Source organism: Copadichromis virginalis, linkage group LG13, assembly GCF_057382275.1.
Source record: "Copadichromis virginalis isolate Kocher_CV1m ecotype Utaka linkage group LG13, C_Virginalis_male_GT1.1, whole genome shotgun sequence".
NCBI lineage: Eukaryota > Metazoa > Chordata > Actinopteri > Cichliformes > Cichlidae > Copadichromis > Copadichromis virginalis.
In genome coordinates this window covers 13,703,650-13,723,683 of record NC_140630.1, presented here as the reverse complement: position 1 = coordinate 13,723,683, position 20,034 = coordinate 13,703,650, and the positions used below count along the sequence as shown (strand labels likewise).

Here is a 20,034-nt window from a genome sequence, read left to right as displayed (position 1 = left end):
TGGGGAAAGTGCAACACTATTAGACAGCTGTTCGCCATATCTTTTCAAATGCACTACGCTTTGGATCGACTGGTTCTGGAGCTATCACACCCAGGCAAGAAGCAATACATACATTTTGATGTCACTAAAACTGGCAGCAATTTGACAATAAGACAAAGCAGGGCCTCTGCAAAGGAAGTCTGGACCTTGACAAGATATGACACTGTGTGCATGACGCCAGATGACCATAAGAAAAAGTCATTAAGCTAGACTTGTGTAGTTACATCCTGCTCAAAGGCCACAGAAGAATTTACATGGGTAGCACTCTTTGAGAAAGCTGAAGTTATAAACATCTGCTGTGCTGCATAAATGCTTATTACATACCTAGGTGACAAGGTTAAAGATCAGACTTCAGGCCTTGATAATCCCCTTGGATTAGTTTATAAGATAACAGCAAGGGGGCACTGTGTAGAAAATACTGCCTTTCTGAGGGTCATCCAGCTGCAGCATCTGTACTGTTGAAATGCCTGATATTTCATCATGGATACAAAAACCCAGTTGTTATTGGAGTAGCTTTTAACCTGAGGATACAGACCTAATAGTTGTCGCTGGCTGATGGAGGTGACCCGGCTCTCAGAGATGGTGTGATATGGGTATTTGAGTATCAATATAGTATATGAGTGCCTTAAAATAAAATTGCTCTTTTGAGCAACATACAGCATTTTCTTATCATAGTAGATGCAAATAAAATTTAATTTAAAACTTTTTAATCTACGAAGCACTTGAAGCAACAGAAAACAGTGAGCTGTGGCATGTCTTCAGGAACTGATGGCAAAACGAATCAGAAAACGCTCACAGAAACGAATGAGTGTGAAGCTGCACTTATAAAAAGGGCATCAGCGACTGCCGTGCATGAGAAGGTTTTCCTGTTTCCAGATTGATAAAACCATGATGGTATTATTTTACTGTGCTTTTACTGAATCTGTTTTATCCCTTTCCTTGGTCTCATAGTAATTGATATATATATATGTAAAGAACACAAACTCACTTAATGAAATTGTTAAATGGTTTGACAGACTGAACCCAGCATACACCAGATGGTTACACCAGTTGGTTTGATTTTACTTGATGATTTGCACCGTTTGCATAGTAGGTTTCAATTTCTTCCTACTGGTTGAAGGCTTTTGGTCTCAAAGTGCACAACATCAAATATTAAAAACAGCTTTCTTCCATCAGCTATCAGTCAGATAGACATATTGTAGCTTTCCTACACGATGCTATGTGGATTCTCTAAGCATGTGTTTATCTGGGCGATCGTGGCTCAAGAGTTGGGAGTTCGCCTTGTAATCGGAAGGTTGCCGGTTCGAGCCCCGGCTTGGACAGTCTCGGTCGTTGTGTCCTTGGGCAAGACACTTCTCCCGTTGCCTACTGGTGGTGGTCAGAGGGCCCGGTGGCGCCAGTGTCCAGCAGCCTCGCCTCTGTCAGTGCGCCCCAGGGTGGCTGTGGCTACAATGTAGCTTGCCATCACCAGTGTGTGAATGTGTGTGTGGATGGGTGGATGACTGGATATGTAAAGCGCTTTGGGGTCCTTAGGGACTAGTAAAGCGCTATATAAATACAGGCCATTTACCATTTATCTGTGATCTGTGTATGTATTGAAAATGCACACGTAAGGATGAATGACTCACTACAACAGACCAAACCTGCCTGTGGGTACAAATAAAGTAACCTGAAGCTGAACCTGAATCTGAAGTTCATCCATAAAAATGTCTGAGCAGCGAGACTTCTCCCGGGCTCAACACAGAACAACAGCGACCCCCACAGGACGAATTTCTTTTAACATTTGGGGCTTCTGCGAGAGAAACCTTTTAGCTGTTGTCGGGCTTCCGTAGCGGAGTCCTTTGCCCTGCCTTTCCTTCCACGGTTACAGCATGGATCCTGTCTCCAACTTTATTTCGGTGTTTTAGTGTCACTTTGGCGCTATATTTGGATCGACAGCCGTCGCCTGGACACCGTAACATACCTGGACGTTATGTTCACAACCACCGGTTCTCGTGGCCTTTGTAAGTATCGTGAATTTGCCGTTAAAACCACAGCGAGTCTCAACGGACTACTAGCTTAGCTACCTGACGTTAGCATTGCGCTGTCATTCATTTACTCTGAACGGTATCTATCAGTTAACGCTTCGGTTTGTTAATTAGAACCTTATGTTACACGTTTCCAAGTATTCAGTTTGTTCAGCTAAGGCCTCAAAGTTCAAATAAAGTGAATATTATGCTAACTTCGTAGTACTGAGGTGGCTGTGTGTCTATGTGTGCCCCGCCTCTGTATACAAATAAGCCCTTCCATCTTCACGACTCTTGGTAATATTTAAAGAATATTAGATAAATCGATGAACAAAGCGACCCTGTACATTGCTGTTAATTATACTGTGTGTGTGTGTCTTTGACAGACAAGGCTCCTCTGTCGAAAAGCCTTCTTCTGGTTCTAAATGGGCTAACTGTGATGCTCACCCTGCTGCCACAGTACCAAGACCTGTTTGTTTACCACCTCCAGGCTATCACACAGGAGCATCAGGTACGGCCCGGCATCTACAAGTGTGTTTGAGGGTGAAACATAGAGGGAACGCTAAAACCAACACCTAGTGCTATCTGATAGTTTACACCAGTGAAACAATAAGGATCCAGGACTAAAGACCCTGAACAAACACACCTTGTCTCGGAGGACAGACACCAGCTTTGTTGGTCTTTCTGAAGTTTTGCTTATAGACTGTCTGCTGAAGAAATCCATTTTGCCTGTTGAACTGCAGAATAAAGCGTGTGGAGTAAATTTCCTGTTCCAAGAATTTGCATGTATCCTGGCGATGCAGAAAATACATAAATGTTGTTTATGCTTGTCCTAATTTGTCACCATATTTGTTTTACACAGCTAATAGAACACAGGTTAAAACAGATTAAGTTTGTAGGTTATTTATCACAAAGAATAATCAGTCAACAAAGTTACTTTCTTACTTTTACTTTCTTAACTGAAAGTTAACAAAGAGATGTCCATGCTTCCTGCTTCAGGGGGTGGGACAGTGTTAAACCTGAATATACTGAGTAGCATGTAAGATCCCGAAGCAGAAAGCATGGGTTGACAAAGAAAGGTGATATACACTGTTGTCAAGCCTGCTTACACAAACCCTGGTTATGTTGCTCAGTAGTACACCATCAACCATGCAGAAGTGTGTGGTGTGACAGGAATTATCTTATCGTCATATGTAATGACCTGTTATCACGAAACTAAAATTCCCCATTTAGGTCACATGATTACATCTGAGTCTGAGCTTGGGGAGATGTTATTTGTGCTAAGAGAAGTTGCTAAATGGATTTTGAGTTTGTTTTTTGTTTTTAATAAAACCTTTGTTGGAATTTATGGTAAAATGTACTAGTATTTGGTTCAGAAATGTGAGATAGTATGCCAAATTTGGGACACATATGTATAATATGTGTAATATATACATAAAAGGCATTATTATACAGGGGTTTATTTGTTCTTCGTATGTTTTGGATGCAAGTGTCTGTGTATGACTCTTCCGTCCCTTCTGTTTTAGGTGTGGAGATTATTGTGTGCCAGGCTGGTGTGTCTCGATATCAAGGACTCATTCTGCAGCAGTTTGCTCATTTACAACTTTAGAATCTTTGAAAGGAGGTTTGGCACCAGGAAGTTTGCTGTAAGTATAAAAACTATTGATAGATAAAAACATTTAAGGAAGGAGTGTAACCAGAGATTTAGCTGAACCAGAGTGAAGAGTGGATGGTGCTGTATAAAGCGATTAAAAATTATTCCCCAAATTGGCTCAGGCGATTAGAGGATTATCAGGGGGTCCTTTTGTCCCTCTGTGGGGGGATACGCCCACTAGGTTTAAATCTGGGACTCTCCACCATTTGACCTTAGAACTGAAGAAGCTTCTCGGATGAGAGGTGAAACGTCTTCAAGCAACTTAAAGAAGTCCAGACGCTTTTCTTTGCAAGCTCCTTTGACTCTCCAAATTAGAATTATTTCATAGGTGTGATCATCAGTCAGAATCAGTATGAGTTTCATCTCAGTTTTGAATTCACCTTTTAGGGAAGAAAATGCATAACTTCCTCATTTAGGTGGCTTTGTGTTTGTGCAAATGTTTTTAGACTCATGGGCTGCATATAAAAGAGTGATTTAACATCTCTGTATGAACAGTAAAGATAAATTAGAAGTGCCTTAAACCTCTAGTCTTTGTAATGGCCACCAATAAAAAGAAGCCTGATTGTAGAAGTCTGTGGAAAAGTGAAACTCCCCAGCTGTGACTTTAGATAGAGACCAGGTTTATGGTCTCAGTCACTTTTAACTCATCTTATGTAATACAGTGTGAAGGGGTTTTTTTTCTTCTTCTTTTTTTTTATAGGTATGTACTGCTCTGATAATCTTATATGGTGCTCTTTTCTCCCTTTACCAGTCGTTTCTTTTTGGTACTTGGTGTCTTTCTGCATTGATGGATTTCTTGCTGGCAGAGGCTTTCCAGTTTCTGTTTTACTATGAGGTGGAAGAACTGCCTTCGGGACTGTAAGTAGACTTTATTATAACGCACGTGCAGCATCACTAAAATAAAAGTAGACTTTTTCAGTTTTATGGCCTGCGACAACAGTTTTCATGACATATTTTGTTTCATCATTCATGATGTATTAGATAATCAGTTTACAATCCACCTCCACAAAAGAGACAATGGCAGTTTTATTTACATACATGTAAACTTAACATAAAAGATCAAAATGCATAAAAATCAATATAAGTTCACAAGGGAGCCCAAACCTCAATCCTCTTGATTTTTCCCTCTCGCCTCCCACAGGCTTGCACCAGTCTTCTCTCTGTTTGTGCCTTTCTACCTGTCGATCCCCAGGATGCCAGTCACACAGGTACTGGGTCGCATCCACATCACCAACAAGTCCCTGGTCTACATAGTAGGCTTACAGGTAAATCCCTATGGACACGTGGAAGTCTGTTTCACTTTTAAGTTTGAATTCTTACTAATCTCTGTTTTATCATCCTGTTCTTTGTGATACAGCTGCTGACTTCCAGCCCTTTTATGTGGCTCCTTGCACTCAGTGGATTGGTGAGTAAATAAATTCTTCTTGTCTTTTGAATGTATATCTAGCATGTGTACCAGCATTTAAAACATAATAAGCTATTCATGACCAGGAGGGATAAATAATGGTGATCATCAAGGACTCTGTGTGCAGTATGAATCAAGGAAATCAAAATCAAAGGATATAAGCATTTCAGTATTAATCAAACAGTTGATTGATTGATTGATTGATTGATTAAAAAATATATATAGTCGTGTGAGAAAAAAAGTCTGCCTACATTCAGTTCCAAGGTTTTAATGTAAGTCTATAATTTATAAGTAGTAACAGATGCTAATCTAAGTGTGAGCACCTCTATAAAGGCAGAAGGTTTGTCAGTGGAGCATTCAGGTGTCTGTTAATACAATGCCATGGAAGAATGACATCAGCAATGATCTTAGAATAGAGAATGTTGCTGCACATCAATATGGGAAGGCAAATGCAAAACGATTTGAAGTCCATCATTCTCTAATGAAAGATTATTCACAAGTGGAAAAAATTTCATACAACAAATTCACCCAAGGTCACATGATACAATGCTCAGAAAAATGACAAAACACCCGAGAGCTAGATCTCAGGGCTTAATAACCATATTAAATGTTAAAGTTTATAACTGTACAGTTTAAAAAACTCAGAAAATATGGCTTCTTTGGAAGAGTTTGCTAACACATCTTTAAAAAAAAAGGCACGGACTACTACAATTTAAGGTCCTGCATAGGCTCCATCTGTCTAAATTGAAGGTTTCAAGGATGTTTCCAGGGGCTGACTCAAGATGTGATCGATGTGGCCAGAATTCTGCCTCATTGTCACATATGTTTTGGACATGTCCTAATATCGCTACCTACTGGTCTAAAATATTTAAAACTCTGTCTGATATTTTTTAAAAACAACTCCCCCCAGACCCAGTAATGGCACTATTTGGTGTAGCTACAGTTAAAAACTTAAATAATAAACAAATTCGTGCTCTGAGTTTTATAACATTGCTTGCAAGACGCCTTATACTTCTAAATTGGAAAAATAAAGCCCCCCCCAACTCATTCTGCTTTATTAAGAGACACAATGTATCATTTACAGTTGGAAAAATTAAATTTTCATTAAGAGATAATGTTAAATAGTTCTACCTAATTTGGCAACCCTTTATAGATTACTTTAATAAGTAAAACTGGGAGGTATGGCCTCCTCCCATATCTGCTCCAAGATTATATATATGGGTCTACGCAGGTGTTGTTTTTTTTCTTTTTTTTTTTTGGGGGGGGGTCGTTTGTTTTGGGTTTTTTTTTTTTTTTTTCCCCTCTCTCCCTCCTTTGAATATACTTATTTAGGATAATAAATGTGTGTGTATAGACATAGATATGATTGTTTATATAATGGTAGTTATATTTTATGTAAAAAGGATGGGGAGAGGAAGGAAGGGAAGGGGGAAAAGAGGGGAGGGGAAGGGAAAAGGGGAAAATAGAAAAAAAGAAAAAAAAACTATGTCAATGTAAATGAGATATATACTTTGTTGCCTGATTTGAATAAAAAAAAAAAAAAGACATGTTAGCAGAGCTTGTGTTTGCAAAGTTGCATCTAAAACAAAGACTGCTGGAGCAATGTTCTGTGGACAGACAAGAGCAAAGTGGAGATGTTTGGCCATAATGCACAGTTCCACATTAAGCAAGTATCAAACACAGCATACACGTCTCATTCCAACTCTCAAATACAGTGGTAGAGGGGTGATGATTTGTTTTGTTGACCATCAAGTCTTCTGTATACCAAAGTATTCTAGAGTCAAGTGTGAAGCTATCTGTCCAACTGCTAAAACTTAGCTTAGCTAACTGTGTCAGGCAACAAGAGCGTGTTCCCAAAGTACAGCAATCACCAACAAATTGGCTGAAAAAGAAAAAAATCAAGGGGTCGCAATGGTCCAGTTAAAATCCAGACCTCAACTTAATTGAAATGCTGTGGCAGGATCTTGGAGAGAATACTCACAAACCTCGATGGACTGAAGAATCATTGTAAAGAAGAGCTTCCCAGAAATCCTCTGCAAGGAAGTGAGAGCCTGAGCTATTGAATCATGATATGGGATTTTTTTTTTCAGACACTGGTTCTCCATTTTGGCTTAAGTTTTGTTAAATAAATAATGATTAGGTGTAATATGACACACGTTCTTCATCTCAGGCTGTATTATTATGATTTTCTTTATGCCTAAATCCTTGGAATAAAAAAAGGGGAGGTGACTGTCTTTTTCACATTACAGGGTTTTAAGATTTGGAAAGCTGATTAGACCAAGCAAAGCTTTTGAAGACATGATCATAGACTTTGACATCTTATCACTAAAGCAACTGAGGAAAATAAACAAAGGATTTATTGGAGAGGCACATTTTTTTTATTTTTTTATTTTTAACTCGAGCTTTACTTACTGCCCTATACTAGTTTATATCTGTGGAAGCACTTAATATTGTTCCTTACTTTCTACTGTGTAATTTAATCTTTATTCAGTAAAGATTGCTATTTCTGTATTATGTCCACATGTGCTTTTATAAATATGCCTTTCAGATCTCAGGTGGACTATACCACTCCAGTGTCCTACGGTTACAGAAGATCCTGTTTGTCCCCATCTGGGTGTCTCGTATTGGACAATATATTCTGGAGCCAGTCTTTTCAAGTGAGTCCATCCTTTCGTAATAACAACAAACACAAATCCTGTCTAAATCCCTTTTACAAGGACGAGAGTTGCAGAGCCTGACGTGGGGTTGTTGTCTCTTTCTGCCTGACTTAATGATAATAATAATATACATACCTTTTAGGCATTTGACTAGTGCTGTGACACAGAGTGACTTAAAATGATAAGATGTACCGCTGTCACTGTTGGCTAATCTTTTTAACTGCTGGTTAAAAAGATTTTTACCTCTCAGCTATAAAAGGCTGATGGGATATTGTCGTCAGCTCACCAATCTATGAACTCATAGATTAAGTTTTATTAAATAATGTGTGAACAGATGGAGTTAAACCAAAAATGAGCTTTTTATGTTAATGTGCAGATTACTTTTACCTCTTAAAACATTTCCTCGATAGATTACTTACCTTTTTAATGTTCTGTTTTAAGTAGCTCTTCCTCTCTAATCCCTAATGTCCCGCTCACTGATTTTTAAGCCTTTTAGAGTGCTTATCAGCCTCAAAATAGTCAGTGCTTAACAATGTCAAATTCCCTAACTGAACTATTGTTCCCTGACTGAAGTGAAACATGATAATAGTAATCTAGTTTGTTCACCACTATATAGGATATGAGGTCCTGAAACCTCTTAGAAAAACTGAATTTGTGCTAAATGATCCTTCATAGCACTTATCCACTCGTGTACAGATATGTTATGATATTTTTAAGACGAATCTGTTGTTTATATCTGTGTTTGTCAAGGCTCCCAACCTACCAGCGAGACACCTCTGGGGATGGGTGCCACTCTTGACGTTCAGAGGCAGCAGAGGATGGAGCTGCTCGACCAACAGCTGCTACTGGCCGAGTACAACGAGGCCAGGACGAATGCCAGACAACAGCCACAGGTAGATGCACACAAAGACTTAAAACTGAACCTATGCATAGACCACCCAGTTTCTCAGATATTGATTTTGCTTCTAAGGCCACATGACAGTATGCGATACAGCAATGAAAGAAAGAGGGAAGCATGCTTACAGTTACGGTTGTAGTCAGACATTTAACCATGATCATTTAGGTAGGTAGTTGCACAAATTTGAAGTTATTAAAGTTCCTGTGTAGCGTCTGTAGGGTCCAGATATCAACTCATGCTACCAGTAGTGACACTGAACTTAGCCAAATGCAGAGCTAGTGAAAAAGAGTCAGAAAACATGAGAAGAGGAACATTTTTTAAGTCATTAAGGATGTATGCTATACAATCACTGAGCTATCAGAGTATCTGACAGATATCTGATATTGGTATTCAATTGGTTCTTGTCTAGATGGAAGTGATTAGTATTACAAAGTATTAGATACTGCTTTTGTCTGTGTATTTGTGCAGAGCGGGTTGCTACAGTGGACAAGGTTATTCCCTTCACTGAGACACAGAGGACAGAACCGCGTCCCGGTGCAGCCCCGTCCTCAGCCTCAAGCCCACCAATCCACACAGCCACCTTTTCTGGACAACTCCCCTGTAGCAGAAGAACAGGTAGACGTTTACTTCAGTGTTCCTGTATGTGTGTGTTTCTGTGCTTAAGTTTGAGCTGGTTTTATCTTGTGTCCTACAGGTTGCACGTTTAGTGGAAATGGGCTTTTCCAGGATCGATGCCCTCGAGGCGCTCAGAGCTTCAAATAATGACATTAATATGGCAACAAACTTCCTCTTGCAACACTGAGGGAAGCAGCTCAGTGAGGGGAAAGAGGTGACAGAAAGAGAAAGCAGGAACCAAAGCAGACGAGCGAAAAGCTAAGCAGAAAGCAAATAATTCAGAGTCGAAGAGAATAAATAAAGGAAAGGAGACGACAAAGAAAATTTGTACAGATTATATGAAGGCAGTGTCACTGCTCCCCTGAAGCAGTGTTAGGCTGCCCCAACAGGAGCTGAGCCTGATAGCAGGCTGATGAATGAAGTGTGAAGCACAGAGTGGATGTCATTTGCGTCATCGCTTTCTGATGGCTGTTGTAGTGTGAAACAGACGTCATTGCTCAAGGAAGGTGAGTCAGGCCTCTAACTTAACAAGATGCCTGAAAAAAAAACTAAACAAAACACAAAAATCAAACAAGTCAAGAGCTTTTCTAAGAGTACATCTTAAAAATAACATTCTCCAGTCCATTGGTGGAAATAAAAGGTAGACTACTTCTTTCAAACAGAGTTGACAAATCAGCTGCCATCTCACAGGCCAACATATACAGTAGCTATGTAAAATACAGTTTGTATCCCAATGTTTTGTCCGGTGTATCCAGAGTTCTAGATGTTGATAATTGGTTAGAAGTGAAAAGGGAAAAAAGTGCAAGATTTTTGTGCACTAAATGATCAGCTGTGCTGCTGTCATTTTATTTTATTTTCATGCTGGCAAAATTAAAATAAATTAGTGGGGACTCTGGAGAAAAAACTACATGAACAATATAACCTACTAAACAATGATTTAACTACACAGGTTTTACTTTTTTACTTTGGCAGTGTTTCATGGAAGTAACAGATTGCAACCCTTTCCTGCTTGAGATGTTTTAACAAAGCAGTTAGCCTGACTGAGAGATACTTAAAGAGCCAAACTCTTGTGGGGTTGGCTGGTTTCGCCCATTTTAACTCTACAAGTACTGTACAGTGTTGTGGACAGACGGGCTGTTTGCTGGCTACATGGGCTATCTCAGGGTCCCTGAGGAGACTTTTCTGTTAATGACATAATCTCAATCACATGCGAGTGCACCTACACAGACACACAGAAGGCCTTCAAGGAGGTCATGTTTCATGCCCTTGACCATTTTTGTTTCTTTATTTCATGCTCTTGTATGCACAAACACATTGAAGGGTTATTTATTGTGTCTTAACTGAGTCTTCTTTTTTTTTCTCGCTGCCAGCACATCTGTCTAATTCAAACTAAGTCTTAGAAGTCGGTTCATATTTATTATGCAATATCATGGCGAGAGGTTTAAGGCGACTATGTGTTGCATAGTCACTAATTTTGTGTATATAAATATACATGCAAGAGAAGTAATACTGCATCAGCAGTATATCGATTTCAAAGATGGATGCTAGTTTTATATTTTGTGCATAATAATATTGATAATATATGACCACTGAGAAGAGTCATTTGTGTTTGTATTTTTGGAGAGTGATTTAAAAATATATGGATGTGATGACAGAATTGTTGCATGGTCAACTTTTTGATGGACTGTAATGAATCATGTTTGGTCTGTCAAATAAATCAACTTGATGATGGAATTATGTGTTATGGTGATGAGTATTTACCTTTAAAAAATAAAAATAAAACAAGCCTGTGTTTAAAACGAGTCATAAGTTGACGAAACATTAATCCTAAAATGACATTTAAGTGTTTAGTTTGGTTTGTTGGAGTCATTAAACCATTTTTAACCCATATAACCCACATTATAACAATTTAATCTATGTAACAATTGTCGCACCATTCTCTGTAATCCCTAGACATGATTGTGTGGAATGATCCCAGTGGCTCAGTTGTTTCTAAAATAGAGTGAAATTGAAACTGAAACTGTATGCCACATTCATCAGGCTTTTCTGAACATGTCTATGTCCCTAAAAGGCCGATTACATATTTCCATCAATGAGTAGCTGAACAGGTGGACAAAGTGGCCAGAAAGCATACATTATGCATTTATTGTGGGCTTAACAGTGGATTGCTATTAGGTAATAATGCTACTTTTTAACACATGATGGCAGCCTTTTGCCAAGATGATACATGGGCTCAGTTATCTGCTAAAAAAAAACAAAACCTCGTATTTATTTTCACTGTTTTGAGTTTGTAATTTCACTTCCTCTTGAGGTATCAGTTTCTTTTTTTTAGTAGCACAAAAAGCAAAAGGAACAAAAGAGAATTAAGGGAGGCATGCATGAGTGGTTTGCAAAATATAAGCCATTATACATTACAAGCTAAAGCAGAAATAATGTGATTTATAAAGATCAAAATTCAGGGTTAAGATTTCTATCCTTTTGTGCATATTAGAGCAACTGTGCTGTAACTGTACATAGCTTTTATTTTTTTTTAATGAAGATCAATATATATCACTTAGCTAGATGCTCAATAGGAAACCCCCAAAGTGACTGCAGCAGATATTACTTAAAATCATTCAACTGCAATCTAACAATACGCGATTCAAAAACGTTTATTCTTTTTTAAAGGTGGTCATAATTGCTGTTATTGATTTTTTTTAATGTACCTCCCCATGATAAGCTTCATTTGATCACTAGATGGAGACATCGAGTCAGACCCGTGGTGTTGTTATTGCCAGTTAGTTCTCTGCCACACCCACCCGCTCCCATTAAGTAGACAGCTCCAGCAGACAGGCTCGCTCCAGGGTGACTGAATATCAATGCAGAGAAAATATGCACGTCTTCACACCAAAGAGTTTTAAAATCACACAGTTCATCAACTAATAACTAAAATAAATAAATAAAAATAAAGGACAGATTATACTTTGGGCCACCTAAATTTCTCACCACACGTTTATTGGACTTGAAATCCCATCAGAAATATTGTAGAGATGCCATTTAAAAAAACCACAAAACAAAACAAAAAACCCGAAAGACCTCCTGAGCTCACAGTGACACAGTTTTATTCAGCCTCAGCTGATATATAAACCAGTCAAGCGGTGCGACTTTTAATGGCTCCTGAATTGAAAAGCTGCTTAAACCTCAGTGATTGAGATCTCTTTGTGCTACTGAGGTTTAATTAAAGACAATGATTAATAAGAAACAAAACTTCACGGACAACCAGCCTCATTATGGAGATCCTTTTGTGAAATGCCCATTTAATGCACAACATTAATCACGCATTGTTTATAATCTGGAGTTTTGGGAGATTATTATTTTTTTTTGCTTTGATCTCATATGTTTATATTAAAAACCCCGCTTTTAGCCAGGAAGATCAGCAGCAATAGTAACAGAAAGATGACGTAGATCATAGCTACATTCAGGGGGTTTCTCCTTGTCTGGCAGGAAAACCACTACCATTTATAGTACAGCTGACTGTGACCTTGAAGCATCAGCAGTTGTGTGGGGATATTTGTCATTTCAGTTAAGCTGCCTGTGACTCTGTTAAACAATGCCTACTCTATTGTACATCATGATATACTTTAACTTTATGATAGGCTGTAATAGGAGCAGAGTCAGCTGTGTCCTTGTGTTACTGCAACTGCAGCTGCAAGTTTTAGTTGGTTATTGGTGCAGATTAGCTTTTCAGGTAAATTGCAATAAGCATTGGGATACAGACATAGAGTTAAATGCATTGATTGCCTTGTTAGAGTTGAATGAGAACATTGATACCACTCTTTACTCTGTTGGTTTAGTAGCTAAAACAAAGAAAGACTGAAAGTGCTGCCACCTCCACTGAGTAAATAAAAACAATGATGTTTGAAGATGACATTGTGACTTAAAATGAGAGTATGGAGCAGGTGGAAGAGACCCTGGAAATGTGGAGGTATGCTCTGGAGAGAAAAGGAATGAAAGTCTGTTGAAGCAAAACAGAATACAGTTTTATGTGTGAATGAGAGGGAATGGTAAAATGGTAAATGGCCTGTATTTATATAGCGCCTTACTAGTCCCTAAGGACCCCAAAGCGCTTTACATATCCAGTCATCCACCCATTCACACACAGGCGATAGCAAGCTACATTGTAGCCACAGCCACCCTGGGGCGCACTGACAGAGGCGAGGCTGCCGGACACTGGCGCCACCGGGCCCTCTGACCACCACCAGTAGGCAACGGGTGAAGTGTCTTGCCCAAGGACACAACGACCGAGACTGTCCAAGCCGGGGCTCGAACCAGCAACCTTCCGATTACAAGGCGAACTCCCAACTCTTGAGCCACGATCGTCCGACACAGGGAGAAAGGTGTATCATTGAAACTGCAAGGGGTAGAGGTAGTGAAGTTAGATGAGTTTAAATACCGGGGGCAAACCATTTAAAGCAATGGACAGTGTTAGAGAGAGGTGAAAGGCAGGGTGGAGTGGGTGGAGATGAGTGCCAGGGGTGATTTGTGACAGAAGGATGGCAGCAAGAATTAAAGCAAAGGTTCACAAGATGGTAGTGAGACCTGCTAGGATGTATGATTTGGAGACGATGGCATTAACAAAGAAACAGGAGGCCATGCTGGAGGTGGCAGAGTTGATTTTCAGTGTGATCAACCAGAATGGACGGGATTAGAAATAAGTATAGAGGGATGGCCAGGTTAAGTTGTTCAAAAATGAAGTTAGTAAGATTGTTTGTTTTGCAGAGGAAGGATAGTAGATATACTGGGGAAAGGATTTTGACTATGGAGCTGCCAGACAGGAAGAGGAAGACCACAGACAATATTCATGGGTGTAGTGAACAGTATTGGTCAAGTTACTTGAAAAAAGTAATCAGTAACTAATTACTGATTACTTCCCCCAAAAAAGTAATCCCGTTACTTTACTGATTACTTATTTTCAAAAGTAATTAATTACTTAGTTACTTAGTTACTTTTTAAAAACACGATTTACAACCTGAAGAGGTGATAAAGCGATAGAGCTTTCAGCCCAATTCTACTTTTTCTGCATAATCCATCATACAAAATGTAATCAAATGGAAAAGTCTCTTTTTAAAACTTGTTTTATCAGTTTTAATCTTTTAACTTTATGCATCAAGCAAAAATTTAATTATATGCAACATTCTCTGACTTGAATAAATTAGTTTAACATTTAAACCTATTTTCTACACATTCCAGCACATAAAATAAAATATTTTTTGTGTTTACACTCACTCTTTCAAATAGATGCAAGTAAAACACAGCAGAAAATAAATAAAGTCAAAGACTAAGCGGTCCTTTTGCTCTATTTTCACCTGTAAAGCAGGACTGCGGTAGGCGGAGGTTTACCTTGGTGCAGGTGTGCCGCGGTCAGTTGCGCATTACGTCGTTGCGCACTCGGTGCTTGCTTGGAAGTTTAGGGGGTTTTTTTCGCTGTAAAAAGAAGTTTTCTTCCCACGCACAGCGGACACTAATGTTTTTGTCACTTTTTATGGAATCAAACTCAAAGTAAGGTCAGTACTTCCATGCTTTAAACGCTGCACGCTCATACTCTCTCCCACAATCGATATGTGATCCATTGTTGATCTGCACACAGCTGTTGTCACTAACGGCGCACTCGCTTACGTCACTGTCGTGAGACGTTCTTACAAAAAAATCATGGTTTTAGTAACGCAGTAACGCAGCGTTCCTACGGGAAGTAACGGTAATCTAATTACCGTTTTTGCAATAGTAATCCCTTACTTTACTCGTTACTTGGAAAAAGTAATCAGATTACAGTAACGTGTTACAAGTAACGCGTTACTGCCCATCTCTGGTAGTGAATGAGGAGAGAGAGGAGGACACTAGGGATGGGGTGAGATGGAGGCAGCAGATCTGGTGTGGTGACTCCTAAAGGGAGTCATTGAAAGAAGAGTGATCCAATTTGTGTCACTACATAGCTTTGGAAACTGTAAAAAGCAAAGATAGAGGGTCTATTTTTTTCTACATTTTTACATCAGAAAGCATTATGTGGTTACAAGAGATATAAATGGTTGTTCGAACTGATAATATAATTCAATTCAATTTAGGGTCTTCATGACAAAGACATTACCCAAAGCCTGCCATACCACACTGAAGCAGGTTGCTTCGGCAAAGCTGTGCTGATGTGTTTCTTTGATTTAGGACAGCAGCATAGTTCTGTAATGACAGACAGATTGAATGTGTAAAACTGAAACTGAGACATACTTTACTATTTCTTTTTCCTCAAGACACCTCAGGCATTTTGTCACGTTGTCTAAATTAATTCAGAATACACTTGTTCTCATTCACACTTGAACAATGAACAATTCAGAGCTACTTAATAATCCAGCAGTTTCACAGGTCAGCCCCACTGGAGATCAGGTTATGTTATATGTGATCCATGACCTAAAATGGGTTTGACAGTAATGTAAAAGTAATGCCTAGTTTTAGACCTAATAAATCCTATTTTTGTTAAAAAATAAAAACAACAACAAACAAACAGTGACCAGGCTTCTGCAGGAAAATAGCTAACGTCACCTTGTAGAAGTGAAAAATTAATATAAAACACACACACACACACACACACACGCAATAAAGCTGTGTAGGAGAGCAACCTGACCCATTTTTTTAATTACTGGATTCATCCAGTTCAAATTAATTTATTTATGGGGAGAAAGGGCATTGTTTACCCACTAACGTAATGTGTTAGCGTTTATGTTTCGGCGTGACTGAATTGGTTGCTGATGGCCCGCGTGTATCACTTCAAACACCCAGAGGCCATCACCAGCTCTACCGATGTCTCCGTTCTGTTGCCATGGTGAGTGCATGCCGTTTTGTGTGGTTGCCATGGGGACCCCGTATTACAGCCCGCTGCCTGCTCTCTTCATGTTTCTGCACGATCATTTGTATGCCTCCTGTAGGCTAATGCTTTAACAGACATGCACAGGGAAGTGCCCTGAGGGAGCGCCTTCTGCAGAAACACGCCCAGGTATCCCTGACGTTGTTTAAGATGAAGCTAAAAAAAAAAAGGGAGGTTGGGGGGATGGAAGTGTCTCACTGTGACTTTGCATGTCTCATAACTAAAATATGAAATATCAGCTGTATGAGTGTAATGTTATACAGAACAATGCTGTCTCTTTTTCTTTCCCACTTGCCAGTCCATCATTATGGAAGGCAAGAATGCCAAATGTCTCCCACTAATATGGTAATAATATTCAAGCTTATGCGCTTTGAGATAATGACATCATTTATTTGCTTGTTTCCCTCTAACAAAAAACACTGACCATGTCTTGTGCACTTGCTGCTTGATGTGTCTTTGCAGCAGTACTGCACGTACTCGTGTATGTCTGCCTGCATGTACGCACTTGAGTGCTCCGCGCACCACATGTGAGATTGTTCTCATCTCATTCCTAGGGCAGAGAGTGAGCGGCAAAGGCCACTGATGTTCTGCTCTAGTCTTTTTTTTTTTTTTTGGAAACTTCATAGTTAATGGGGCACAACTGTGTACCTGCCTGCAGGCTATTCAGAGGTTTGGCATTTCACTTTCATTGTGTGCTTGGTCCTGTGTGCCACTTATGGTCTGTTTAGTCTGTGCTTGTTTTGGTTACGTCAAAAGAAAAGCAATCTTCTTTAATCATTAGGGCTCGGCTAGGTTCACATTGGAATCTGTGGTTTTGTTCGACCTGTTTTTCATCTTCTAGCCATGATGACAGCTTGTTGTTGTGCAACTTTTTTCCCCCCCTTTTTTCTTTTGCTTTGGTTTGTTGACATCGCTCAGTACAGCTGCACCTGGACCTGACCAAGCCCAATTATAAGAAACCCCACAAAATCCAGTAATTTGCAACCATGGGATACAAAAAACCAGTAAAAAACACCATTTACACCATTTACTCTGTCTTCAGTCACATGTGACTAGCAGCTTTCACTGAATCGAGCTTATTCTTATTCATGTCTACAAGTTTCGTCCTTCCTCTGGGGCAGATGAACAGCATTTGTGTTTCGCTGAAGGCATGATCATCTCCCCTTTTTATAGTGTGACAGGGAGGAGATTAATTTGAGGTGACACCTAGATAAACATGTGCAGGAAAATTCATATTACAACCATGCGTGTTTTTAAACTGGTGGAGAAAAATACATGCAGGCACAGGGAGAACATGCAAACCTTGATTACACCACCATTTGGTTAAGTGGTGATTGTATATTGGCCATAGCTGTGAATATAAGTGGTTGTCTGTCTTTATGTTGGCCCTATGATAGACTGGCAGCCTATGCAAGGTGTAAACCATCTCTCATCCAGTGATTGCTGGGATTCACTCCCCATTACAATAAATTGGATGAGTGGCTACGAGAATAAATGGATGCATCAGAATTAGCTTTTAGGTTTTTTTCCCCCCACCACCTGAAAATGCAACTGTCCTACACAGTGTCGTCTAAAAATTCGGAGCTTTTTCTGTTATTTCTTTTCACTATATTTTACCTAGAGCTGGGCGATAGAACGATAACGATATGTATCGCGATATAACTTTTACTCGATAGAGAAATTAAGCTATCGCGATAGACCTCGCCGCTCTTGTCCTCAAAAAAAAAAAAAAAAAAAAAAAAAGGTCAGCCAATCCAAATTAAGTAGCGCAGAGCCGAACCAATCACAGCCGCAGCGTCACGTCGCGTGACTTGTTACCGTATAGCACAAGTGCCAAGCCGCACGTGTGTTTGTTTGGGAAGCAGCCAGCGGGTAATGGAGCCAGCGCGTAATGGAGGAAATGAGTGTGCCGACTAGAAAAATCAACCGAGCGTGACCGAAGAGAAAACAGATGATGGTTCCAATGCCGGAGAGATTGTTGAACGGAAGAGCCAAAGAAGTTCCGTAGTGTGAAGGTATTTCGGCTATTTCAAGTCTGACAAAAAACAGAGTAGCGTGCACTGTAAATTGTGCCGAAAGCAAGTCTGGAAATACAATAAACTGGTGCATGCGTCACACTGTGCGCCACGTTATTGTTTCGGTGAAATGAATTTCTACAATACTGTTACTGTTAATTCTACTCTCTGCAGTGTTTAAATGCTTACATATACACACAGTTACTGTCCCTCCACACATACGACTCTGTTCTGCTTCTATGCCCCAGCTTTGTTTACTTTTTCCCACCGAGGCTTCTAGACTTCTGATTGGCCAGCATTTCGGCACGGTTAGGAATCTAGCGCCACCTGCTGCTTTGGCATGTTCATAGCAGCGTTTTCCTTCATTTCTGCCTTTATGTGTGGACGGGATTATTTTTTAAAACGAAAACGGAAAATCTCCGTTTTCAAAAATACCCGTGTACGTAGCCTCAGTCTCTGACTGGAAGCGCTAATTCGTCATTCGGCTTTTGTCAGACTAAAGTAACTGTTAAAACTGTTTGAAAAGCTAAGCTATACAACAAGGAGAGATTGAGAATTTCCTTTTAGTTCTCAGTTTATTTGATATTGACAAAAGTTAGTCAGTTTTGTCTGTTCTTCTGTAAAACAAACTAAGATTTATTTTTAGAATTAATATTTTGTTTCTAAGTGGAATTGACAATTTAGTCTGTTTCGTTTGTTCTATTTTGAAACTTAAACGCTTTAGCGGCTGCCTTTTGTGTAGTTTGCAATATTTGCCTTTATTTATCTGAAAAAGTCTCATGTTCCTTAAGTACATCTACCCTGTTGAACTTATTATGGGGAATAAATATTTAAATAAAAACAAGCTGCTGATTATTTCACATTTTACTTGTGAGCAACGGCACATTTAAATCTTACAAATATAGTTATTTGGCTTATATCGTGATAGATATCGTTATCGCCTGAAATGAAAAAAACATATCGTGATATGAAAAAATCTCATATCGCCCAGCTCTAATTTTACCCACAATGAATTTCTAATACACCACAGACACGCTCAATAAATCTAACATTTGCTGGATGTTGACCAGCATGGAAACACTGTGTGGTACTCTCTTGCTAATTTATAAACTATACCTTGCTCTTTCAGTGCCCCTGCACAGCACTGAATACACTCCCAGGAATCTCTTGGTGTCCTCTGACCTTTAGTTAGGTTCACTTCCTCTGTAATTGTACACACACAAGGTATGGCATGAAGGCATGCTTCCTGCGTGAGTGCATTTATTTTTATGCATCTGTGCATGAGTGCATGCTTGTGTGTACGTGTGCGTGTGTGTCTATAAATATGATGAACACAAAGTTCCCATTCATGCTTGTAGTTAAGGTGAAGGTGTTAAGCTGATGAAAGCTTTCTTTTCCGCTGCTTCTCTCAGTAAACTCATACACAAACACAGCAGATCCATTACATCCGGTCTAAAACCAACTTCACTAAACAGTTCCAACATTGTCCTGACTGTGGAAACGTTCAGCTGTCAGTTCATTTATCATGGAAGCTTAGAGCTGATCCTGGTTTCTTTCTGCACAACTAATAAACAGCAGGAAGATGTTCTCTTGACTGAACAGCAATCAGTGAGGCCATCTCAGCAAACCTCTCTCCTTCTACTCTCTCATGTGTTTTCTGCCTACTCATTACTTAAACCTACCTGTGTTTGTGCTCCATCAGTCTTTCTAAGTAGTGCTAATTGGAAATTCATGCTGCCACCATCATGCTTAAGTCAGTGCAGCCTGCAGCAGCTCTACCTTCAGGGCATAAAAATATTGTTGACCTATGTTACAGGAAATCAGATGATAGAAGTAAAATTTTCAAGCAAAACATG

General features: G+C 39.5%; 1 protein-coding gene across 2 annotated transcripts; it reads left to right on the top strand.

The window, feature by feature from the left end:
- The first annotated feature begins 1,761 nt into the window (after nt 1–1,761).
- ubac2 (UBA domain containing 2) lies at nt 1,762–11,008 on the top strand. Of its 2 annotated transcripts, none has more exons than XM_085477412.1 (10): nt 1,762–2,042; nt 2,432–2,556; nt 3,572–3,691; nt 4,451–4,557; nt 4,841–4,964; nt 5,057–5,104; nt 7,653–7,761; nt 8,512–8,654; nt 9,128–9,274; nt 9,354–11,008. In XM_085477412.1, the coding sequence occupies exons 1-10, from the start codon at nt 2,012–2,014 to the stop codon at nt 9,459–9,461; spliced, it is 1,062 nt and encodes a 353-aa protein (XP_085333538.1). In that variant the 5' UTR covers nt 1,762–2,011; the 3' UTR covers nt 9,462–11,008. The 2 variants fall into 2 exon arrangements, with proteins under 2 accessions (XP_085333538.1, XP_085333539.1); XM_085477413.1 differs by lacking the exon at nt 1,762–2,042 and adding an exon at nt 2,053–2,342.
- The last annotated feature ends 9,026 nt before the right edge of the window (nt 11,009–20,034 follow it).

Excerpts from the sequence above, each read along its gene's own strand:
- ubac2 (XM_085477412.1), top strand. The coding sequence starts at position 2,012 with ATGTTCACAACCACCGGTTCTCGTGGCCTTT. Across the intron at positions 4,558-4,840 it reads GAAGAACTGCCTTCGGGACT|GCTTGCACCAGTCTTCTCTC; the intron begins GTAAGTAGACTT and ends CGCCTCCCACAG. Across the intron at positions 8,655-9,127 it reads ATGCCAGACAACAGCCACAG|AGCGGGTTGCTACAGTGGAC; the intron begins GTAGATGCACAC and ends GTATTTGTGCAG.